The following is a 26,269-nucleotide window of genomic DNA, read 5'->3' as shown; positions in this document are numbered from 1 at the left end:
CTGTAATTTACCAGCTACATTTTCAAGAGAATGCCAAGATGGTATTAAAAAAAAAAAAAAGTTAGCATTGTCTAGTACTGCAATTAAACTCTAATTTCATAGTAAAGTTAGCCAGTTCCCTATCTCTGTCCCCATTACCACCAGTTCCTCTGTCCTGAGCTTGAACTACTGCCACAAGTCATTGGCCCAAAAGATGAAATAACTGAAGGCAATGAAGCTTCTTCCAATAGTTTTTCCAAGAGGATTTCTTCAAGTAACATTAAATCCCTGATAAAGCTTGTAAACAATTTTACTAACAATCATCTCCAGTCTCAAAAAGCAGCAGCATGTTAAAGAGATTTTTTTTTTAGTAAAGGCAGACAAAGCACTGTTCTGTTCAGTAGCACCACATCTAGATTCCAAGAGGATTTTATGTCAAGAATTGATAGTCTTCCAGCCTTTTTTTTTTTTTTTTCCTTTTTCTATAAAGCCTCACTCCTGAACTATCACTCCAGGTCAAAGAAAATGGAAAGTGACAAATCAATTTCTGCAGAAACAAAGAGCATTCACATTTAAGTGATAACTGTTTTAGTATAATTTTAGTAGAAGCTTCCAGTGGTATTAGCTGCCACTGTTCAAAAGAGATGTCCCTAGGAGAGGGAGAGAGAGAACACTCCGTGTTTTCAACAACATCCTCTAAGTACATTGCCAGAAATTCAACAAACACTCCAGCCTGAAATAACACTTCGACACGAGCTTTCAGCCAACTCTGAGTCACTAACTGAAGACTAGAAGGTAGTAACATCCACAGGGTTTCTATTCACATCCCTTTCAAGGTGATTAAATGAGGTATGTTACTGCATTTCTGTTTCTCTCTCATTAAGAGCCAAAGGTACAATCCTTGGCAGGTTCCAGTGATCAGTGGATCCACACTGATGTCCTGTGGATGAGCGAGTCAAAGATTCTGTTCCTTCATGGTTCTCATTCAGATACGCATCTTGAATCACTCACAGGGTCTTTTCTTCAGCTTCTATTCATATCACCTTTTCCCCCCACCAATACATATTCATCCATCAAAACACCCGGCTGCATATGAGTGACAACCAGTGAAATAACTGCTACCATAAGCCATGGAACTGCAGTGGCTGGGCTCTGTTCCTAAGGTCACCTGCATAGCAAGAGGCGTTTGGATGTGCAGAGTCTGAGCAGACGGCTGAAAGCTGGCCTGAAGAGCAGCGTAGGAGTGCAATGAGCTGTCAGCACTCCCAGCAAGCAGACCACTAGGCCTGTGCACCTGTAAGGAGTCACGGTAAGTAGAGCACAAATCTTGCACTGGCAACTGGGCAAGAGTAGCCGAATGCTGAGCTAAAGGGTGGTAACTAGGTTGCTGAAATAGAACTTGAGTAGTGGCTTGATGGCTCAGATTTTCCATTCCTTCCTGTTGCTGATGTTGGATTGTTACTTGCTTCTTTATGTTATTGATTTCTTTGTCATTCTCATAATATCTGAAACAAATTGGAAGTTAGATTTATCAACAAGGTAAGTTCACAGAGCTTGCCTATATCCCAAAGTTTTCACTGGTCAAGCAACATCAGCTTTTTGGCTATAGATATACACAATAAACGAACTGTTCACAATTCACTTCCAATAACCCTGGTGGGATCTTTACATCCTAACAACATGCATTATGAATAATTTTGCATCCCAAGTATATTTTACTGGTGGATTGATTAGGGAAGATTACAGAACCTTAAGTCCACAACCATCTTAACATAGTTTATGTAGGTATTTGTGGAGTATTAATGTGCGTAGCTAAGAGGAACAAGGGTAATTCCTGGGAGATGCTAAGAAGAAACATTCACATTTTTGATAATCATTAGGAAGATCAGTCACCGAAAAAAGTTACCCAGAGAGACTGAGAAATCTCCGTCCTTAGATAGCCAACACTTGACTAGACAATGCCCCAGAGCAGTCTGGTTTAACTTAATTTGGCCCTGCTTTAAGTAGGAATTATGATGTTAGTCATAATTGCACAGTACACTATCATTCCCAACTTAAATCATTCTATGAATCTTATACGTTTTCTGTTGAGACTTGTATGTGCTCACATATATCAGACCAATACTGACATATTGCAGTCACATCCTTTACTTGAGAAGCAGCAAAGAATAGTTCTGAAATGTTTCCCTACTGTATTCCCAATGTTAGGGATGCACTGGTGTCTCTCTGCAGCAATTACTTTATGAGTACAATTAGAAAACAAAGGAAAAAAGCTTTCAGCAACTATCTGTTAAAGCTTCTATCCAATCACATAGACAACCAGTACAAGAAGATGTGAAGAGCACTGGACTGGGCACTCCATCCTTCCTTGCATATATTATCTGTTAAAATACAGTATTTTGTAAAAATGAATGGATTTTTCCCTTTTATTCCTCTCCCCAAACTAGAGATTACCAATGTAATCTTAATTACAGCTCAACTTCATTAGCTATAATTAAGCATAACTTTTTTTTTCTGTGTAGTTTTTGTTTTGTTTTAATAAAACAAAGTATTAATATCTTCCTAGGAGCACTACGAGGTTACTTTCATTCTGATCTTACATGAGCATCATTTCAATGCATTGGGCAAGATGCTCCCAGGAATAGCTTGTTAGCAATTCAAGCTGGGTTGTCCAGGCAGGAGAAATCTGCATACATATCCGTGAGGCACACACAGAAGCTGCAGCAATCAGAGATGGACGAAAATGGAGGAAAGTGTGATCTACAAAAAGAAAAAAAAACTAAAAATGCATGGATTATACTCTTACTAATCACTGCAGTGAGCCTATTACATACAGACATGGCAAAACAGGACAAAATTAAATCCTCAACTTTGTTCCACATATCTCAGAGGAGTAATTTATGCCCATAAGAAGTCTCTCAAAATTGGATGAAGCTTTCCTGAAGATATCAGTACTACTTTTTGCTATTATCACTTGTTGCTATTATTCATTTCAAAAAGAGACAAGGAATAGACTAACTATGCCGAAATTTTTAGATGAACATAAGTCAGATCTTGACAATCACAATTTACATTAGCACTGAAACTGGCTTACAATGATGCCACAACTCATTGCCTCTCACACAGGCAGATAATGGAAGTGGTGCTGCAAACCAAAATCATTATAAACCCTATCATTCTAAATATCTCATATTGCAGCACAGGACCCTCAGAAATATAATTAAATCTGTGTAAGATCACACCTGCCACTGAGAGCAGTTCATGCTATGTGCCAGATAACCCTTTCTGATAGTCTCCCAATTAAGAGTTCCAAGCTAAAGAAAAAAATGGACGTTGCCTTAAGATCTCTGAAAAGAGACAAAGCTAATCTGCAAGGAAAGGACAACCATTTGGTATCGGAAATAACTGCCTAGCGAGACACCCTTCTGCATACACAACTCTGTAGAGTCCATTGTATAACAAGTTTTAAAGCCCTTATATCTTTCAGATTTTTGTCTTCTGCCAAATGGAGGATCATTCTAGCACAAACTAAGCCTCTTACCTTGCACTGAGAAATCAAGGAAGTAATATGCATATTTCTCCATAAAAGTTTTGACTTTTGTCACCGAGTTGGTTGGCCAGCTGTCGCGAAGGTCATTCCCGTCAATGGACACATCGAGGTAGTAGTCAATGTAGTGTGCTGGCGTGGGTAAACACAGATTCCAGTTGAAGTTTTCCAAAAGCAGCATTTCCATTCTAAGCAAATCTTTCTTATTCAACACCACGTTCACATTGCACATGTATGCTAGGTTATTTAAGTGCTCCAACTTTGGAACTTTATCTTCTTTTTCTTCAAATTTACCTATCAAAAGAGAGAGTTTTCAGATAAGGCTTATTGTTATGATTGAGTACTCAAAAGCCAATGAACACTCCCCCAGACAGAAAGTCTAACAGTAAAAGGTGCTTTTAATAGATTTTTAAAAATTTATTAAAACAGGAGGGATAAAAAAACATAACTTTTTTAAAAAACAAGAGGGATAGGAAAGTGAAGTGACACGAGTAGAAAAAGGCCAACAGTGGTCAATATCTTCCTATATCCTTTTTGTATTTTATTTTTGCTTATATAGTGTTGATGCCAAAACCAAGATTGATTAATTAGGATGAATGGCAGAGCTGAAACAGCACAAGAAATGTAAGATTCATAACTGTAATGTTATGGGTCTTAGTAAGTTTACAGACATTAGTTCTTAGAAAACAGGTACAGTTTTGAAACTGAGTAGCCCAAACAATTTATTTCACATTAAAACGTTCATCTGCTTTTTGCTCATTAAAGATTACATGTTCCAACTATATGTAGTTTCTGTGAATGTCCACCGTAAGAGGGAAACTCTTTAAGAAGTAGAAAGCATTTTAGTGTGGAAATCTTTGAGACTTAAGTTGTAATCTACTGATTTTCCTTATTCTTGATGGGTAAATTCATATTCCTTTCTGAGAAGGCTGCTGTGTCATTTCCGGTCACTTGCAAAGGAGACATTTTTCCTGCTATAACGTAACCTCATTTAACAATAAACTATTAAAACAACATATCAGGTTGATCGTGAGATGGCCAGAAGCAAGCCACTAGATTGACCCTGCCTTTCCCTTACGTTATCTCTAGAACAGAATTGACACTCCCCTGCCAAATGCCACTTTAGTGCACTAGAGTGACGTGCAGCAACAGATTTTGCAGAATTAGTAATTTGGTGTTTCAACCAGCTCACAACAGCAAGGCCACCCATTCCCAGCAAAGCAGAGATACTGCTTGGCTTCTCTCAGCCTCTACATAAATTGTAATCCACAGCAGAAGCCATTTCTGTCTTTTCACTGTAGGCATGAACAAGCTAATGGACCTCTACTTACCAGAGAGAGAACCAGACTCTGCTATGCTACAAGAAATTATAAAAATATGCCTGAAACAGAATGCAATGAGCAACTTTCAATACTAGATTACAGAAGTACATTAGTTTCTACCCTTGTTTCACAACGCTGTTCAAGAGGCCTTCATACCAAGGTAACCTGGATGCCACATTCCCCTTATTCATTCCTCCATCAAAATTACTTGGGGGACAAGGATGACAAAAGTTACTATCCCTTCTCAAGCTGCCCACTGAATGCAGTTTTAAAACTAAAACAAAAACACCAGTAATCTCAAATCCCAGTTACTTGCTTACAATAGCAATTCTGTCAAAGCACCTCTCCTCCTCAAGTCGCTTTTGAAGCCAGTTTTTTTGACAATAACTGGAAGCGGTTTGCTGAAAGGCATTCAGTCAAGTATGAAGAAGGCAGCGTGGGGAAAATAGAGCAAGGAAGATCTAATATTGAGGAAAAAAAGCTCCTTTGGGTATGAATACTATCCTTTGGGTATGGAAGCTAAATGCACACACTACAAAAAGGAAGACATTAAAAACCCTTGGGCAACACCACCTTTGCCCTTGCTGCTTCAGAATTTCTCTTTGTTCCTTCCTGTCTTGGAGGGCCTCATTAGCTAGGGTCACTGAAAGGCTAAGAGAAGTACACTCTAACTAAGTGATTAACATAAGTAATTCCTATGGGATTAGCAGAGAGCATACATTTTCAGAGTCAAGATAGCTGAACAAAGCTGCGCCTTTTTCTAAATTGCATTTACCAGCCTATTGAGACCACAGCAGTCTCTAGAATGACTCAGTTTTTCACAGGATCTCACTCTATTTACCCTTCTTTAAAAAAAGAATATATATTTGTGTGTGTGTGTGTGTGTGTGTGTGTGTGTGTATCCATAGTAGATCTGATGCCCCCAGGATTGGACCTATCAGTAATAAAACAAGGTGTTACTTTGCTACAAAATTAAGAAAGCACACTTTTTAAAATTCTCACTGTTACCAAGCCAAAAATGACATATCTCCAGCCCTGCTTTGTTCAAAAACTAGCAAGAAGCAATTGCCAGTAATAATAATTTTCCAGTACTACTTAAGTAACATCCTTGCTGCAAAATCCAAACCCATTCACTTAGGTGCATTGCTATTTAAAAAATATTTTGGAGTTATTTCTCTTTGTTCCTGGAAGCATGTATCCCACAAATGACTCTTGCTTCAGTGATCCTCCCATCTACAAAAGTCCTCTTTTACTAAGACAGATTAATTGATGAGATATTAGCATGTCATATGGCTTCAGAGTATTCTTGTCAAATCTAAAAACAATTAAAAACAGTATTGTACCAGGAAATTATCTTAAAAAATCTTGATATCCATTTAGGATAGCAATTCTATCCAACAAAATGTCTCCAGTGTCTTAAAAGCCTGACAGAATTTTCTGTACTATTAGCAGCTTAACAATTTTTTCGACACATTTAAAAATGTATTTCTATTGTTGAGCCTGTTCAGATATCATAGATATGGAATGCATTAAAAGTGTAATAGACTCCACCACAGAAGACCTTAACAGTAATAATGAAATATAAAATGCATCCATCATATGGAATAAACAGTCCTTTCCTGTTCTATCAGTGAAAAAAAAAAAAAAAAAAAAACTTTAAAATTTAGGAGTCTGTGTACACACATTCATGAATCCCCTTGGTAAACCTGAATTTAGAACTGTCACCTGAATTTAGAACTGTTTTAAGAAAAATGAAAATCAAGAAGTTAACCCTTTGGGTCCTTTTCCTACCCAAGGTGATGTCACAGCCTGATACAGAAGCTTAAGGATCGTGCTAGCAGAAGTAGGAGAAACCGCTGTATGCCCAGGAAACCAAGGATCTGTTATTCTAACTTCTGTAAGTTACAGTTCCTTCTTACTTCCCACTAAACCTTGGAAATTTCAAGATGTCAGACTAGTCTGGAGAACAGAGAAAGCAGACTATCAGCATGATAGCATTGGAAAGCTACCATACTGACACAGGGCAAAGCTGTTTAAAAGCAAAATGAACTTGGTCAAGTCAAAGTTAAAATTAATGGGCAACAGTTAAATTTAGTGATTTAGATCTTTTTTTTTTTTTGCCTCCTGCTTTTCAATACTAGTTCTTAATTTTAATGTTAGATAACAGCAGCCACTGCAGCAAATTGGAGACTGAGTATAAATGTAGCTAGATAAACTGAAGATCCCAGAACTGAGACATGAATCAGGGTAAGTAAATCAATTGAGGAATGTCACTTTAACTAAACTGTAAAATTCAAACATGAGCTACTTTCCAAAGCAATATGCAGCCAAAGTAGTCACCTTTTCTTTCACAGTCCCACCTTAACCTGAAAACTTTACTTGCCAAGCACTGGCCATCTATTTTTAAATTGAAATCTGGAAAAGATGGCAAAAGTTAGCTCATTGCACGAGACCAAACAGATCACAGGCACGCTGGGAAAGACTAAGTTTAGGATGATTTTGAAATGCCATGCGTCCTTCTCCAATACATTTTCTTCCATAAGTTAGAACATACGTACTACTGCTACTTTGGCTTCTTTAGCAGTACTACAGAAACTCAGATCCTTTGCACAGGGTATTTATGCTGAGAGAACCAGGATCACCAGTAAAATTGTTGCAAAAATATTAAAGGCTCAGGCGAGACAGTTGCAAGTCTAGGGTAGTCCAGGCAATATACTTTAGCTGGTTTAATCAACAACACCCTTAGGGAAGAAAGGCAAAACTGTTTCAGCAACATTATCACCTGGAGTCTGGAGTGTGAAGTTTGTTAGAATTGCTTATCTGAGTCATCTGCATGCTTCTGAAATGCCACTGTAGACAACCTCAGTTTCAAGGTTTGCTGTCGTATTCAGAGTGTTAGTTACCTATAAAGCTATTTAGTTATCACTGTTGTCCTCAAGAAGAGTTTTATTTTGAGGTGACAGAGTCCTAAGCCTTTAAAAGAAGGTTTATTTTAAGTATGTCTAAAATTTAGAACATCCACAAGGAGGCCTACTGAGGTCAATAGAATGAATAAAATAAGATGAAAATATAATGGAAGTTTACATTTGTTTGTGACTAACTTGTTTCTAAATTCTAAATAAGTGGTCATGTGCCCCCATCCCCACACATGAAAATAAAAATAAGTGCTCTTTATAGTACATGTCCACGCTTTTGATGAATGAAACACTGATTAAATCCTACTGTCAGGGGAACAGGTTTAAGTTATAAAGAGTACATTTCATTAATATATTTGTCACATTATCAAAACAGCCTATCCATCCGTTCCAGCTTTTCCTTAGGAAAAAATAAAGGTCACAGGAGCATCACTGCTGTCAAACGTACCCTGAAGTATTGATTCGTCCACTGTAGGAGGTAAAAGTCACTAGGTATACCTAACTGCAGAGCACACAGTTCAGAGTGTTTGTGGCAGGTGGGTAAATAGTTTTCCTGGCATTTTGCATGGATACCAAAACAAAAGCAGAATGTGCAGGCAGGTTTTTTTTATTACATTTTCAGGGTCCTTGAGAAGACCAAGCAACAAAAAAAGGACTGCCAATTTAAAGAGAAATTAAAATGCAAGTATTCTTTGTCCTGTAAACAATTAAAATCGATCCAAAAAAAGGATAGACCGGTCAAGCCCAGCATGAAGTCCAGACCTGTGGCTACTGACACAGCTTTTTTTTTTAAATTATTATTCCTATCTCAGTCCAGAAGGCACTACAACAAACTTCTGACACTCTCTCCCATGCCACTCCTAGACAAATACAATTTCTAATGGTCCTCTAAGCAAGAGAGGAAAGAGACAGGCTGATTAGAGATACCATGTTGAATTCCTTTTTCTGTAGTGTCTTGCAAAGCCAGCAGTCAGGAATTTTTCAATGGTCTGTACAATACCTAACACACATGCAAACCATGGTGCTTAATGCACCTGAGTTTCTAATACCTTACTAGTAAAGTTTAATATACTAAAGAAAATATTCTGCCCATGTTATATCACCAGGTAAATGAAAAATGTATAACTTTATAAGCAAGTTTTGTAAGCACAACTCCATATCCTGGACTGACACACACTATTGTCTTGCTCAGCTGCCTTTGTCAGAAGAGCTACCTGCTCGTGAAAGCGGGACAGTAAATGAAGAATGGATCACAAAGCACAGGCCAATGGGAAAACTGACTGCTGATGGTTTTACACAGGCAACAGGGAATTAGGTAATAAACAATTATCCGTGCCCTAAATTCAGCCCAGTTAGGACTAACATCTTTTCTTGCTCTAATTTCTTTGGTGTCCTAACTCAGCTATTAAGAATCCACTGGCATATTAAGGAATTGGGCAAAATAAAGACAACTACAAGAAAATTAACATAGTGCTCTGTAAAGCAATGCAGCACTGGATGTGTTAAAGCTTTGCTTACAACAATACTCAAATGTAAAAACTGTTAGTGCGTCTCCATAGCAGCAGAACCCTCCAGAAAGAGGGGCCCATAAGAACTAGAATTGCTGGAACATTCAATGCAGTTGAATGGCTCAGAGAGAGCAAGCTGGTGCTTTTATCAGCTGCTGAAGCACCTGCTACTGAAGAGGGTTAGCTCATCAGGGAAGAAAGAAGCATCTGTAAGATGCAGCTAGGATTTTACAGCAACAGGCAAAAGCTGTACTGCTTGAACTATAGTTATACACCGTAACATTGCAACAACACCCAAATACCACGGTTACAAAACTCACAGGAGAAACAGTTGTGGTGGTTTAAAACATACTGCCCAGGTGCTTGCTGTCTCCCCAGTTTACTTCTCCTGCAGCTGGACCAGCTGAACAGTTTGTATCAGTACATCTCACCTACTTTGGGGCAGCTGGTTTGGACAGCTTTTGGCAGGCAATTTAAGGCAAGCAGCACTACAGCAGATGGGATGTCCTTACATAATCTTTATTCAACAGAGCTAGAGCACCTTAATCACACCCATTTTCTGTAATAAACTGCCTGATTAAGATGCAGTCTGTAGCATTACAACCTGCTGCTGCTCAGCAGTGCTCCTCTGCAAGGGGCTGCCTTCCTGCTGCTGGGGACATGGAGTGAAATGTGAGTTCCTCAATTCTCTCCAGCCAAAATGTCACTTAACATTTACTTACGTGTAACTTGCTTAAAATCAATCCACTTACAGAAACTATTTAAATGCCAGCTGATTTTGTCTGGAGAAAACCAGAGATTACTCAAAACACTGGTGGAAGAGGTGGGGAGTACACTACAGGTAGGCAAGGAAAGTAATAACACTTTTCAGCCATCTTATCTGTTTCCAAAGTGAGCATCTATCCATGGCTGAGTGCTGAGACAAGGATCCTGGCTTCTGTGCAGGTAGACTGGTTGGTAATCATCCTGCACCAAAGCCAGCTGTCTTGCCAGAAGACCACCAGTCCCAGCTGCACAGCACTGCCACCTACCAAAAGCCACCATCTCCCCGGTTTACCAGCAAAGCAGTCAACCTGGGTAGTCACTAGTCTGCATCAAGCAAGGGACACATGCAGTTTCTTGAGCAGTTTTAACTGCTGAATGTCACTGATGATCTTCTTGCAGCAGCAGGAACCTACGACCTCTTCCATTAGCACAGCTGGACCAGGAAAGGAGGTCCTCTGTCTTCCAGCCATGTACCTAGCCAAAATGTCCATGCGGACTAGGTCTGACTGTGTTACAAAAGCACGTTTAGCTTGTGATTCTGGTTTGGAGCATAAAGTTTCCTTTAATGCAAGCGAAGGAAAAAAACATCTATTCTAAACACATTCCTAAAGTACCTGTGACATCAGTTTTTCCAGTGATATTTCCTTCCCTCCCCCAATAGCTTTCAGTTCACCTCTAGATTTCGGTGAACAAGTACCATTCATTTTCAGAACTGATTCAGAGGAAATAACTGTTGATGACATTAGTAAGCTTCAAAGCTTTTATAGCTGTTCTGAGGGGCTAAACTATCTGGGAGGAATTTCCAGAGGCCTTCTCCAATTATCACTCAGTGCATACATTGCAGAAGAAACATAGATCTTCCGACTAGAGAATGACTGGGTGATTCAGGGGACACACACCCACGTTCCTCTCAACTGCAGCAAGTCCAGGCTGAACATTATTTGGCTACCAGCACAATTTGTCTGGAACAGTGTTATCTTCCCACTCCCTCATCTCCTCTGCAGTTATTACTGTCGAGGGAAGCACTATCATCATCCAGTTTCCCTGTCTGGGGGAACTGATGAGCCAGTCAAAATGCTTTTCTAGAACACAGCAGGAGAAAATAGCTCCAGCTAACTTACAGACAACCAGGGAAATGCTGCGATCCGTGTCGCGAGAACACTGCTGTTGTATGCTCAAAGATGTGTGACAGCAAAGTTTGTAGGTGGAGGGTAAAAAAAAAAAAAAAAAGTTTTGGAGCTCCTTTAGATCTGAGATAGAAGCAAACTTCAAGCTAAGTACAAGTTGCCAACAATTTCTCTGAGCTTACCCAATTGTACTCAACTAACATTTAGCTTATAATTTTGTTGCTTCCACTTCAAAAGCTGTGTCCCCAAAAGCTTCCCTATTGACCCCTCCCAACCCTCTCAAAAAAAACATAAACCATCCCCCCACTTACATGTAAGAATTCTTACCTCTAACCAGACCTCGTCTTGCTTGTGGTCTGCACACTACCCTTAACCTCTTGCTTTTTTCTAAGGAAGTTTGTTTTTTCCTCCTGATCGCTTTCTCAAAACATGTTTGTAATGTTTAGTGAAAGATATTCTGTGTTAAACATTCATCTTGATGGAGTAAACAGCAGCATTTTGAAAAATTGCTAACTGAACTACTTCATAAAGCTGAAGTTTTTGTTTCTCTAAAGTTATATACGTATTTTTAATAAGTACAAAGTCTTGCTGTGCAGACTGAAGAGCACTTTCGCTGCAATTCTTTGCTGAAAAACGATGCAACTTCCTACAGTAATGCTTTGCAGGAAGTTCTAATTGCTGCATTTGCAGTAACAGGCAAGGAACCAGTTTTATTCTTCTTTGCTACAGCAAGACACGTCAGGTGACTTCAGGTCAATACTCCGAGTCTTTTAGTACAAAGCTGAAGAGAAAAATCATATTACAAGATTTTTCCATTTCATATCATTTTGAAAATAACAACCTAAATCCAGGAATCCCCGCTTAGTTGCAAATAACTTTTCCTGACTTGACTTGCATCAGCTCAAGCTACACATACCAGAAAAGAAGGTCCTTACTACACATTAAGATGGCCCTAACAGTAAACAACAGTGTTTGCTGTGCTCCCCAAAGTCTCCAGACTGAACACTAGCATATAAAACCTTATCTATAGAAATTATTTAGACATCGTTTTGTGCAAAGCTGCTTTGGTTCAACTTTCATGGATTTTACTTCTACACATTGGTAGGAAAGCTACCTTTACAATAACGGATCTTTTCCTATAAGGCATGATTCTATTCCAGATCCGGATGTACGAATGCTACTGCATACACTAGTGTCAATTTTAGAAAGATTCTCATATTCTTTAGCTCACTAGACCCAGACCTGCTCTTTTAATCAAATTGCCTTAAAAAAATAATAAAACAGAAGTTGCAAAACATTTCCCTCTAGTGCTATCGCAGGGCAGTTTGTGAGCTTTCCTTTGCTTCACAGTTGCTTAGAAGTGATATAGAGTTGCATTTGACTTTATTCATTTACATAAGGACAGCCTCAAAAGCTTTTTTTTATTATTATTTTTTCTTTTTAAATCCTAGAAGCTACAGGAGTCCAGCCCTCCCAATCTCATAAAGGAAACTTCTGCCCAAGATCCTACCATTATACCAACTCTGACAACTCCTACAAAGTTTGAGGGTACCACTTCCATCCTGTCTGCGTAGCACTGCAAATGTAAGTTACAGCTATAAATTCTTCCTCTAAATCAAAAGAAAAAAAGGTTTTTAATAAGAAACATTGAAGCGTCAATTTTATGCTGGGAAAAATGGAAGAGGAGTATCCTTGAAATAGTCAGATTTAAAGAAAATCCTATTCTCTATTCCTGAAGGTCACATTCATCCATGTACTTGGGAGGAAAAAAAAAAACAACAAAAACCACAGCAATGCTATGAGGCTTCTTGCAGATATGATGTTACACAAACACACACACACACTAAAAAAATAAATCCATCAGAAGGTCCAAAAGCTAAGGAGTGCATTTCTGAACAGACTTCAGTCTCCAGGCTACCTGAACCTGGTATTTCATTCTGCTGCATTTGAAATAAAGGGCGCAGTTTCCTAACAATTTTAAGGTCAGCCTTAGTCCCTTCTCCCCTCCTTTGCAAAGGCATGAAGCTTGTCTGACCCCTCAGGAGAGTGAAGAAAAATCTTTGGTAAACAGAAAGAAAACACTTCCTCAGCTGGGATAGTTTTCTGCCAATTTACTTTTCCAAAGGAGCTCACAAAATGTTCAGGTCAGCAGAACCGCAACAGCTCTACCCAGGGCTCATGTAGGCTGCAGCAAAACTACACCTACAGAAACCATTTCGATTCTTTGTTCTGATTTTAATATTGGCCTTTTTTGTAACATGAACCAGCAACTGCTCCATATAATTCACCGCCTTTTTCTGGTGAGTGAACAGTGCTTAAATATACCATATGTATGGTTTGTTAGTCTTTTACCATTATCTCTGCAGATTAAGCTCTTCAGAGCACTCCCAGCAGGGAAAAGCAGTAGCAAACCTGCATCTTGAGGAATAAGCAAATAACATCACCTTATTTCCTTGAGAAATGGTTTCTGGGTCTTCATAGCAATTTTTACCTTAATCAGTATGACTACTTGCACCTTCCAGCCACTAATGCTGCAGTTTGCGTAACTTTTGTTGTCCACAACAATAGCATGCTGCTCTGCCTGGCTCCTATATGGCAGGATGATTTCCCTGTAACCTAGAAACAGAGTTTATAAGTCTGCAAGGGTAGTCTGCAATTCCTTGAGGCACCAGCCCCACTGCCTTCCACTTGCACAGCACTGGCTGCAGAGACTTCAAGAAAATACTAATGACAAATATTCAAGATCTTTTTTCAAGTGGATGCCAACACCAGACCTTCAGTGTTACATAACAATGACCAGCTATTTGATAGGAGCCCAGAACAAGCAATAGACATTCCAGCATCATCAATATATCCTCACGAAACAATTTTCCTTTTGCCCCTGTGCAAGAAAACTCTGATTTACAAGGAACTGATTATGCCCAGTGATAACAGAGGCACAGAGACAAGGACAGATCTCCAGGAGAGACTGCGTTACACATGCTATTCTCTACTACCGATTTTTCCCTAGAACCAAACTCTCCCAGTCTTGCCACCTCCTTTCCATCACTCCCTGATCTTCGTCATCCCTTTCCACTGATCCAGCTTCAGCTACCCAAAATTCCTCTGCACGTTAACACCAGCATGCAGATGTGCAACACAAGTTGGGCAGAATTTAAGACTACTTTATGCCTTTCTGTGGACTTCATTAGGCACTTACCCTAAGTAGACAGAAGCTGTAGTCTTAACAGAGAAAACAGCACACAATGTGTAAGGAGAACAACCATCTGCTCAGAGAAAGTTAAAAAAAGGCCTTAGTAGACAGCAGCCAACTTACTTGCTAGGAGAAGACAGGCAAATGCAGTGATGTACAGTTGCTTGACACTGATATTGTAGCGATCCATGAAGAGGTCCAGTAAGTAGACAGCGAGATGCCGGGCTGTAGGGCAGAGGCTGCAACGGTTGCTGAGGATGGTCAAGAGATCAATGAAGTACCGGCGCATCCCAATCTGTGGTGAATGGGCCTTATACAAAGGTAGGTTAAGTTCCTACAGGGGGTAACAGAGAAGGAGAAAAAAAAAAGGAGGAAAGAGGTACGGAAATACCCCATTTATATACCATTTCACTGTCTGGAATCCCAACCACCACCTGCTGTGGCAGCCACTTAGCAAATACAGCACTGATTGACACAGAAATCAGGGCTGGGTCAGGGCATGTTTTGACAGTCAATTAACTTCTAGTTCTTGGGTCATCCATGCGCTTCCCTTACAAACATTTAACACGTGCTCAAATAATTTAAATTAGTTTAACCCAGGAGCTTGCAATTCTCAGGAACACCAAACTCCTTTGCCATGAAAGTTGTCCCTTAAGGAGTGCTTTTTATTTTGTTCACCCAAACTGGACTGTTAAGTACTGTTTCATAGGCTATCACTGCAAGATATGCTTCTCCTATACTGTCCCTTCCTTCATTGCCCAAATTCCTACATCCTGTGCCAAAAAAAAAAAAAAATAGGTCTCTAGCATAAAGAACTTCTATCTAATGTTAAAACACACGCACAGTGCATAGCTGCAGTAAGAAAAATATAGACATTAACAAGAAAAAATCATGGGAGAATGATTAGACTTCTAATTACAGCAAAGTCAAGCACTTTCTGTACTAACCTATTTCAGCATTATAAAAGCTAACAAGCTGACAGATTATTTCATGTGGTATACAAATTTTCATTTTAAAGGTAGAATTATTGAAGTTTTTGGTCTACCTATGCTAGATCTTCACCTGCAAGGGTTTTCCACACAGGTTCGTAGCCACTATGCAAAGAGTAGGTTAAGGGGAGGAGTGAAGATCCTTGGGAACACCCAGAAAAAAAATCTAATGCCTACATTTAATACTTTCTAAGTTTAGAAATAACCATTTACTAATGCATTACCATGACCAGACTTTAATAAAAATAGGCTGAATACACGTTGATAGGCATGGATAAGGAAAAAAAAAATCAGCAAGGTACATCTCAGTAATTCAGATTCCACTTATACGTCATTTTTATATTACATGTATTTGACAAAGAGTTAGAAGTAGCATAGTGCTGCAAGATAAATGCGTATTATATTGGAATACAGAGTGGTACATAGAGCAGTTAATCCTACTAAACAAATCAAGACGAAGAGATCAGAGCTCCAAAGTATCTGCACTGGCTGCACCGTTTACAGAGGAGGCACCACCGTGCAGAGCTGGTGCAGTGGCTGCCCCCCCCCCTCATCTCCCTGGAAGAAATCACTCGGTGAGCAGGTTCAGCTTATCAGGAGAAAAGAGCGACACAATCGGGCTCAGAGGGACATGCAGAACTGGAAACCAGAGAGGATCCCTAACAAGAAGTAACTTACGAAGACAGCAAGCCAAGTGCTGTTAGGGATGATTGCTTCCCAGGCCTTCAAAAAAAAAAAAAAAAGTCAGTGAAAAGGCATTCTGGACTGAACGGGCACAGACTGGGGACAGGCACACCGCCCTCTCAGATCTGGGGCAGCCTTCACTGGGAGGCGATTATAAAAAAATCCCCCACCAGTAACAATTTATAAAGGAGAGAGACAATGGATCATGTCCTCCCACATCGTTTTATGCCCAGAAATCCCTCATAAATTTGATTTTTTAATTGCCTTGCATACCCTTATGCACCCCTACTCAGTGCACTCCACTGGAGAATTTATGAAGACCACTCAAAGCACTGAATTTAAACCAATCGGATTATTCTGCCACTAGTTTAACACAGACATTTTACTCCCATTTAAGACGCCTACCTTTTTCCTTCCTCCCATCACCCCAATCAGTTGCTAGTAAAGACTGTGAGAGGCATTCTGATTTTGTGCACCAAAATAAAACCATGTGGGCTTCCATATAACAAGACTTAAACTAGGCAGGATTCAATTACAGGGTTAAATTAGGAGATGCTACAGGCCGTGGTTCCTTACAAGCTCCCAGGTATTCATTGATCCAGGGTTATCATCTGTGCACAGGCAAGAGCCTTGCCCTGCAGCACATAGCACGAAGCAGCTAAGTACTTCAGTAGGGCTGCTTTTAGGATCAGTCTGAAATGCTGAGATGGCTTCTTATGAGAGAGAGGCAGATGGTGTAACGATGCAAGAGCTGGATAAGCAGGCTCACAGTTGTGTTTGGCAACCACCGAAGACCTACACAAAGTGAGAAGCCTTACAAACAAAGCCGTGGATGTGCATCCCCTTCCATCAACTCCTCATAGGTTTCTTTTGCGTAAGTTCATCAAGGGAGAAAAAAAAAAAAAAGAAGTTACTTCTTTGAACGCAAAAAATGCCTAGCTACTTGGAGATACTGTTGAGGACTAGGAACTACAGCTCTGGAAAAAAAATATCGCGTAACAAGAATAAAATCATTTCCAATGCTTAAACTTTTCCTCTATCTCCAGAAAAGCAGTAGAGAAGAAACTGAGTCCTGCCGCCTGCTGGAATTGCCCTTTTGTATACTGCTTCTGCTTATCCCTGACCTGTTCGCTCCTCTCCACTCCAACCGCCCAGCTGTGGGCTGCTGCACCATCACCACATCAAAATACTAAAAGCAGCAGCATCATAAGAGGCTCACAGGTGTCTTGGAACTTACTTAACAAACTTTGCTCAACATATTGATCAGCATCTCTCAGCAAAAAGCCTCCAGAAAGACAGGGCACAGCATTTACAACGATCACCACAATCACCAAACACAAAAAGGTTTGTAAAATCGTGACTGTGCATGGACTGCAAAAGAAGCCGCTTTAAGGCGAAGACAATTCATAAGCCACTTCCCACCAGCTTCAAGACCTGACCTAAGAGAAGGGAATCAGTGTAAACATGTTTAAGTGGTGTTAAAGACAGTATATCTCCCTCAGCAATCACATCCGAAAGACAGCCTGGCTCCTGACAGTGGCTCCCCATTCATCACACAGCCACAGCTCCGGAGGCAAGCCGACTGCCCAGCGGGCCCAAGGGACCAGGCTGCATCTGTGCATCGTATGGTTTTGTAACCGGGCTGAGCAAACACTTCAGAACTCACCCCTAGAGGAGACAGGAAGCAACAAGACTTAACAGAAGCAAAATAACTGAGCCAGATGAAGCTTACGCCTTCACTGGCTGTTTGAACTAAATCAGCCAAACTACAGCTGAAGAGGAGAGGACAAAAACTTAGCGGGATCACTTCCTCCAGCTCCCTTACAGCAGCAGTTGCCATAGTCCTGTGTGCCCAACATTTACTTTGGTTGGAGTACTACATCAGATAGCTTGGGTGTTGAGTATGGAAAGAAATTCCACATAGACTTTTTGCTGTCCAATTTCTTTTCAGCACAATTCTTCTCCCACTGATTTAAGCCAGTAATGAACTGACAAGCAGTAGGAAAGTTAACAAGTGATGTGACAGGATGGTAATAAGTCATACCAGTAATGCTCAGTTCTCAGAACAAAAGTGAAATTCATCAAGGTATTTTAGAACAGCTCAGAGGCTTCTTGACAGGAAGATGAAACTAGCAAATATGCCTCAGGTTCTGAAATTCATGGAGATGTTAACTGAATTTAGCTTTCTACCAAGTCACTTTGACTTCAGTCTGGATCTGTTCTCCCCCACAGGCGAAGCAAGCAGCATCCTGACTTCCTGCAACAGCTCCAGTGTTTTTGCCATCTTCCTCTACCTCTCAGCACCATCCATCTCCTTTGCAAGACACACAGGGATGTCCAGAGCACTGCATCTTCTGTGGAGAGCCAGGTAAATTACCTTCCCATTTCTGGAGCAGAATGAAGCACCTAAACCAGAGCTACTCAATAAAAGTAAAGTCCATTCATCTAAAAACAGCTGTTCAGATACTTCCCCTACATAGACACAAGCTCAATTTACAATGGTAAACCTGATCCTTATCTCACTATTATTCCTTTTTAACCCCATTAACTACTTCTGTTTCTGGACATGTGAACAGAATCCAGAAGACAGCCCCTGCTACCACAATTCACAGATCTTGATTACCAATCCTAAACCAAAATCAAAAAAAAAGGTTCCAACCAATCAACAAAAATGCCCAGCAAAGTACGTAAGCTTCAACAAGACCTCCACAATTCTTCTTAATCCAGGGGAACGCTTTCTAAACCCAAGAAAGCACCACTTGTGTGTGATGTCAATATATGGCACTCCAATTTAAAAAAAAAAAAAAGGACATGAAAAAGGCTGCTAAGTATTTCAAGTCAGAAGACTAGTAAAAACAAGGGTGACTTAGGCAATCACTTAACGGTCTGTATGTTGCATGTTCTGGAAAACAGCAAGTAGGTTACTTCCACTAGATTCTTAGAATTCCCATAGTAAGAACAACAGGTACTGCAAAACTGTTGCAATTAAAACAGGAAGGAAATGCCTATAGATTAAAAATAAAGGGAAAATTATCTAGCATGCTATTAAGAGTAGGTCTATGAAAGAGACAAGCTCCTTCCTGTTTTGTGTTCTAACCGGTCCTCCAGCTGGGGAAGAAGGGTGTCAAATTGATCTCCCAGACATAATTATTGCACCAAGTACGAGAAATCATGAAAAGCTAACACCACTATACCATTATTTAGGCAGGTGAGAAGATTATATACAAGGAATTTAAAAACAAGGCTTGAGAGAGGGTTAAAAATTTATTTTTTTTATTATTATTATTAATTTTTTTTTAATTATAGTGACTTGAAAATTCAGAGCCCTCTGCATGCTTTTTCACAGTTAAGACTAGATAGCATCCTATCGATTTAATTCTGCACCTATTGGCATGCTATTCACTCTTCCCCACAAAAACAGTCCTTCAGCAGCGCAAATTGCAGCGCTAGCCCTTCCAGTAACAAAATCATTTGTAGAAAGCTTGTTGGCAAGTCTCTCTGTGCTGGGGCAGCTGACTGCAGTTTAATGAATAGGTCAGAAAGGTTATGAATTTGTATATTTGTGAACAGTCTGACAGTCGAGTTGATGAATTTAGCATTTGCTAATCTCCAGGGTGGCCGGGCAACCTCAACCTCAAAGAGAAAGGCAAAGATAAGTGACAGGGCAGTGCTCTTTGGGTATAGCCAGCAGGATGCATTTCCTCTCGGAGGTGAAACACATGGTAAAAGTCCTCAAGCATCCACACTTGATTCGGCTGTGCAAGCACAAGCCATGCTGTCCAGTAACACACAGAGAGCAATCACAACTGTTAGACATTAAAATAAGGGACAGCCTAGGATTCACTGCGTGATCTGTTACTCTTATTCTCAGCGCTGCTGTGACCTCCTTTCAGTCAAGCTTGGAAGCTACTGAGCTACTGTTTCCCTTTATTTAAGGGCTCTTCACTTCTTTCAGACAAATCTTAATCAGACTGTCAGAGAAGTGCCAGTCTTGCACAGCATCTGGATTCACAATGGAGGAAGTAAGAGACCAACCTGGCAGAACCACATTAAAAAAATGTCAGACAATTCCTCTTACTATTTCTAGTGAAAATTTAAAACCCACAGATTTTCTAATAAGGGCACATAGACAACATATCCTTTATTTTTCTCTTGTTCAGCAGTGACCCATCAGGTGGATGGAGCAACAGCTTAAACACGCACTTTTACCACATAGATCAGTGCTGCCAGCTGCTACCCTTACTGATTTATGATGCATTCCAGCAATGCACAAATGAAAAACACTATAAATTAAGATTTTCTTCTGTTACCATTGCTCCTGTACACTCAAAAGGAGCACGAAACTCACATGCACCTCCTACCAGAACGCCAGCCACATAAAGGAACCACAAGTTCCAACCTACTCAATGAATTTGTTTTACACTGGGCTATTTCACTTGCATTTTCAAAAAACAACCCTGTTTTTCAGAATATCCACAGATAAAAGCAGGCTCCATTCCTTAAGATCTGAGCTTTGTTTAAACTCTTAAATTAAGCTTCAGTCATACTACCAAGATGTCATACAAAAAAGCCCTCCAAACACATGGCAGACCGGGCCAGTACTTCAACTGCACTTACGAACTTTTTGAGCTTAAACATACTGCCCTTCAGCATCCTCCCAACAGTCCCAAACATTTGAAATCTAAGAGCAAGTTGAACTACTTCAAGGTAGCAAGCACCTACTATGGTGCTTGAAAATCCACTACTTCATGCGTTTCACTGTGGTATTTTATCAGACATTTCATTAAGTCCTTCTTACACAGTTCAAAGCAGTCAGAAGTTCAGCAGCTAATCTGAGAAGGATCAGAGAAAGGAGTGTGAAAATTGAAATTCCAACTTTAAGGAGAAAGAGATCATGAGTAACCATGTACTTTACTAGGACACCTGCTTCTTTCAGCTTCATGCATATGCTGCTACCTATAACATAACCAAGTCATGTATGGCTAGCGGCCAGCAATGCTATTGTTACTGCTTTTCAAAAGCTAGATTCCTCCCCCCCACACCAAGTGAACAGATTATGCTGTTGTTGCTGGACTGCCACTTTTGGAAAAAGCCTAATATTAATAAACCTCAATGCCTTTAACACCTACTCTCTTCTTACCGCTCATTCAAACTGGAGAAGCTCATCACAATGAAAGGTTAATGTTTTATCTTTTTGATTAATTGTAATGGCAAAGAGTCCAAACTCTTTTGCATGTCCACAGGTATCTGGAACCCCTGAAGTTCTCATCTAGAATTCATTTTAAAATCAAAAACAGAAGCATCATCTACACAATGCCGTAGTGTCTTCCCTCTTCTTAAACTGCATGTGCAGTTGTCCGGTCTGCACCAATCCAGATTTCAGACTGTGCCAGGCAGATTTGAATGTATCAAACTTACCATCAGTACTAGGTAAGCATTGAAAGGATGACAAATTTTTAAAATAACAAGGACAAAAGTGGACTTACTGGCTAAAAATAGTACCTGTTACATTAAAATCTTCATGCTATCAACAGGTCAAGTAAACCAGGTGCTTCAGCAGAACTAGAGAAAACACAAGGACATAATCTACTATAGAAATACAGGCACATACACTGGATGCAGGGAGAAGAAGAAAAGATTGTGTTTTTACAGAATAAACTTAATAACAGGATACTGCACTACTTCTAACAAGAAGATTTAGAACTGTAAGAAACGTGCATATGGCCAGTGAAGATAAGGGCCCCTCACAACAAGCTCTGCATGCCTTGCGTTCCTGCTTCAGGGACTGCAGTCCAAACTGAAACTATGGATTCAAGTTGAGGGAAAAGTTGCACATCAAAACAGAACGAAACACTTCACTGTGGTAAACAGCATTTCTCATGAGATCTTTAAACCCCAAGAGGAGGTGGGAGACAGGAGCTTTCTCCTAGAGGAACTCACTCAGACCTTCTTACCACTTAGAGGCACATTTTTACAACTTAAAGGACTGTTTGGTTTCAGCAGAAAGAAGATCAGCTCTCCTGACCTGGCTGAAAGTAACTGCAGACTGCAATTTGGACTCCCATAAAAAATATCAAGTTACAATATTAACCTTTTCAATTCACAAACAACAAGTCCTGTAAAGTTTGGACCTCCTCTGAGATGCTATGCAACAGATGAATAAAAAGGGAAATGCAGGCAGATCTAGTAATTCTCATTAATTGCAGGAAATGAACTTATCCTGGAAGGAAACAGCCCAGCATAAGTACAGAAACAGGAGAGAAATAGGCACCAGACATCACTCAGTTTGCTGGGACGCTAAGACTGCCTTCTAAAGTAAAGAATTTCCTCAAACAAAACAAAAACCAACCAAACAAAAAACCAAACAACCACACACTGACTTGTTACTTAGCTTTCCACACTTCTGGAGTATTCAAGTGGGGAGAGTTTTGTAGAGATGTTGCAGTAGTTCCACTTCCATTTAGAAAGCTCTCTGATTTCTGATGGAGAAGCCAGCTGCCTGGAACAACCAGTACCTTTCCATTATCACCTATTTCTACAATGGCCCTATGTTACTGAAGAATCAGAAAACATCAGCACACTCAGCACCTTTTATGGCTTGGCATATATCAACTTTCCTAATACAAACATACACAGTATGCTCTGTTTTTTATTTTTCTTCCTGGCTCAGGCTTGCAACAGGTTTAATGTTCTGGTCTAACCCAGAGAAACAAACTCTCATTTAAAGTCTAAGGATGGGCGCAGCGCTTTTGAAACCTAAGTGTTGTGCTCTGATAGATCAGCACTCCCAATACCTTACAGAATACAGCCCTGCAAAGCTATCACTGCATCCCAATAACCACAGCACAGGTATTTCACTAGTCAGACAATTCAGGAGCTATTAATTTCCTCCACATTGAACTAGAGCCTTAGGGAAGTCACAAAGTCTTGCAGTATCTTTCAGCCCTCTCTGAATTAGAAGCCAGGTACATTTGGTGTCTGCTCTCATGTAGAACACATCCATCAGACAGAGCACACAACATCTGGCACAAAACCTCCAGCTTCCAAGGTGGTTAACAAGAACTTCCAATCCATGTGCGTGTAACATTTTTTGCAGTTAACATAAAACATCGGATTGTTTCAACTTATGTCTTAATTGCTTCTAGTTGTCCATCAGCTGTTCTAGGAAAAAGAGCAGTGTGAAGTTTTATTTCTTACTTTAAACACAGACTTTAAGGTACATTCTTCAAAGAAGTTGAATAGCCTGCAACATGCATTTCAACCTCCTCAACAAGCATCTTTTATTAAGTTACTTTCCTATCAGACTCACATACTTCAACTGAGACCTGTTTGTTCTCACCCAAGACACACTGGTCCAGACTAAGACTCCTCAGCAAGCATCTTAAAACAGAGAGGTCATGTAGGCTTGAGAGCACCATTGCCTGAATTTTCTGTATCCCAGTATTAACAAGCTAATATACTAATAATGCACTAACATGGTAGTGGGGATGCAACAACTTCAGTTTATTTTGTTCTATGCAGTTTTGCTACAGGCATCCCTAAAACTGGTCTAGGCTTACAAAACTGGCTTCAGTCCCTCAAAACTGATCTTCCCAAACTTTCCTGCAGGATCCTTTTGAGCAGTTTCACAACATTTTATGATAACTTGTGATGTTTTGAACAAAAACAAAACAGAGAACCTCAGCAATACACTTAAGAGCTGTTTCTGCAGAACATTACTTGAAAAAAAAAAAATCACAGAAAGTGAACCAAAGAAGTCATAACACCTGCGATTATTTTTCCTTGATACATGAGCACTCTGGATTGTCATGTTGTACTTCCCTCAAAAAGAAAAGCAACCTCACAAGGTGGGTTGAATTAGTATACGAAAGCATTGTAAACCTTCCTCACAGCAGAGAAAGAGCAGCCCAGAGACTCTTCTCCCTCACTGAAGGTTTTTTCAATTCAAGCAGTTCTTGTCATTTCAGCTGGCCTAGGTTTAGTATCCATCAACAAAGGAGAGGTTTTTAGGAATTTAGAGTAGTGAGATGCACCCAGAAAGAAGACTGAAGAATTAAGTTGTTGATTAAAAGGTAGCAGATGCACTGAACTTAAAAAAGACACCAACCACCAAAAAAACACCCCCAGCCTCTTCTTCCCCTGTCAGTTGGCTTCCCCCAGTTCTTCCTGCCCCCTGGAAGGCCGAGGAGCCCAGCCCCAGCTGGCGGACAAGAGAACAAACCAACCCGATTGCGAGAGACCTGGTAGCAATTGCATCACCTGGCACAAGTTATTGCTAAACGACTGTAAAGAAGACAAAGGGTGCAGAACATCCAAAGTGTTCACTTTGTTAGCAGTAACTTTATGAGCTTAAAGCTGTGTCAACTACAGGTAGGCAATGTCTGCTGTGGGCTCGCTCCCATGTTCCCCATGTTAACAAGCTGCATTTAGAGCTTCTTCAGAGCTGGGGATCTACCAAAGGAAACAAAGAGCAAATGAGCAACTTTAGTTTTACCTGCCCGCAGTGCAAGTACAGGAATTCACTATTTTGTGTATTGCAAGCCGTTTTTTTGGCTTTCTAATCTGCCTGTAATGACACCCTAACTTCTAGAAAAGTCATTACAAGCCCTGTTGGTGCATCTTTCAGTTCCTTTACAGCTTGCCAGGGAACAAGGTCCCATATTTTCCTCGAATCTTAGCATTTATCTTGGTGAAAAGAAGCAAAACCATTTCTCGGCTTCCTGCGATGCGCTGGTTTTAATTCGCCTCCGTGCTCTCTAGGCATCTAGCCCAAGGAGTGACCAGCAGGCCGCCTAAGTTAAAGCTGCCGACCAGTCGGGGCAGGTGGCGGTTCGTGCGGCTTCGGCTTGGAGCAGGTCCCGGCCAGGAGCACACCGCAGGGGAGGGGAGGAGGAGGAGGGAAAGGAACAAAGCGGCCAAACCTTCGTCCTCAGGGTCTGATGGATGTCTGCCGCCAGCTCCCCTTTCCACCACCGCTCCTCCATCCTCGTTCTTCCCATCCAACCAAAGGTCCGGAGGAGGCTCGGGGGCACTCTGCCGCCAGGGGGAACAAACCGCCCGAGGCTCTTGCCGCCGGCTCTTTGCCCTCCCCGGGGCCCCGAGTCCCCTCTCGGTGCCGCTGCGGCTCCCCCAAGCCCCCCGCGGGCCGGGAGCAGCCGCTGCCAGCCGCCGCCGGGGGGCGGAAGCCCCACGGCCGGGGAGGGGGAGGAGGAGGAGGAGGAGGAGGAGGAGGAGGAAGGAAAGGCGGTGGGGGTGCCGCTGCCCCCCCCCCCGACGGTGCGGCGCTGGGGTTAATTGGCTGTAATTAAGAGGCGGCCGCCGAGGGGGAAGCCGAGCCCCTGGGAGCCTTGGGGCTGGGCAAGGAGGGCTGCCTGGGAAGCGGGACACGGAGCTTCTCCCGGGTTCAAGCCTGTGAATGCTCAATAGTACTCTTGGTGTTAACGTAAGAACAATAAATGCCCTCGGTGTTAACATAAGAAATGGGTTTTGTTCTCGTTTTATGAGTCCATCTTCAGCTGCCAGAAACTTGTAGACCACACGTTTGCTTGGGGCTGAAAGTGAGCTCTTCAGACCAGGTCTGACAGGAGCACAGGTCCCTGTCGGGCCACGCAGCAAGGTTTGCCTCTCCCGGTGACCAGCAAGCAACTCCAACCTGTTCTGATGCCGAGCTGGGACCTGCCAAGGGATGCACTTCCCTCCTGTCCCCATACTTAAGCCACATCTTGCATATCTTCTTTGTGACAGGTCCCGTCCTTGTCACGCACCCTGACAGTAGCTGCAGATTTGTCGTTTGCCTTCAGCTCAGCCTGGCTAAAATTTCAGACTGATAACCACTGCTTTGCTCTGGGGGCTCGTGGCCCACCATCCCTCCCAACCTATTCTATACCAAAGTCTCACTGTTGATCTGTTCAGGATAAAGAATTTCCTGAGAAATTTCACCAGGCCTAGCAGCAGCTTTCCCATTTAAGGAAATGAACTCCAGTTTCAGAATTATTATTATTTAAAATAAAATACGCAAATTGCCTGTCATTCTACACAGGATTTTGCAAAAAGAACCTCACAAAATATTTTCTTCATTGCTTTCCAAAAGAGAAGAAACAGAAAAAACCTGCGTGCTTCATTTAAAGTAAATATTTGTGTTGATTTTAATGTTCCTGGGAAAGTATTTTTGTGATCAACAAATTTGTTGACCAATTCTTCTGGTGAAAACATACTGCAGTTGTTTACGGTCTATTTTCTG

At 41.0% G+C, this 26,269-nt stretch overlaps 1 protein-coding gene across 1 annotated transcript; it reads right to left on the bottom strand.

Moving 5' to 3' along the window:
- Positions 1-460: 460 nt before the first annotated feature.
- CCNJL (cyclin J like) lies at positions 461-25,230 on the bottom strand. The gene is made up of 5 exons (XM_040573738.1): positions 24,951-25,230; positions 14,480-14,690; positions 3,521-3,820; positions 2,580-2,739; positions 461-1,484 (listed from the first exon to the last, which is right to left on the bottom strand). The coding sequence occupies exons 1-5, from the start codon at positions 25,026-25,028 to the stop codon at positions 1,046-1,048; spliced, it is 1,188 nt and encodes a 395-aa protein (XP_040429672.1). The 5' UTR covers positions 25,029-25,230; the 3' UTR covers positions 461-1,045.
- Between the last annotated feature and the right edge of the window lie 1,039 nt (positions 25,231-26,269).

The sequence above is a fragment of the Cygnus olor genome, chromosome 14 (genome assembly GCF_009769625.2).
Source record: "Cygnus olor isolate bCygOlo1 chromosome 14, bCygOlo1.pri.v2, whole genome shotgun sequence".
Classification (NCBI taxonomy): Eukaryota; Metazoa; Chordata; class Aves; order Anseriformes; family Anatidae; genus Cygnus; species Cygnus olor.
Note: the sequence above shows the minus strand (reverse complement) of the source record. Positions and strands in the feature narration are given on the sequence as shown.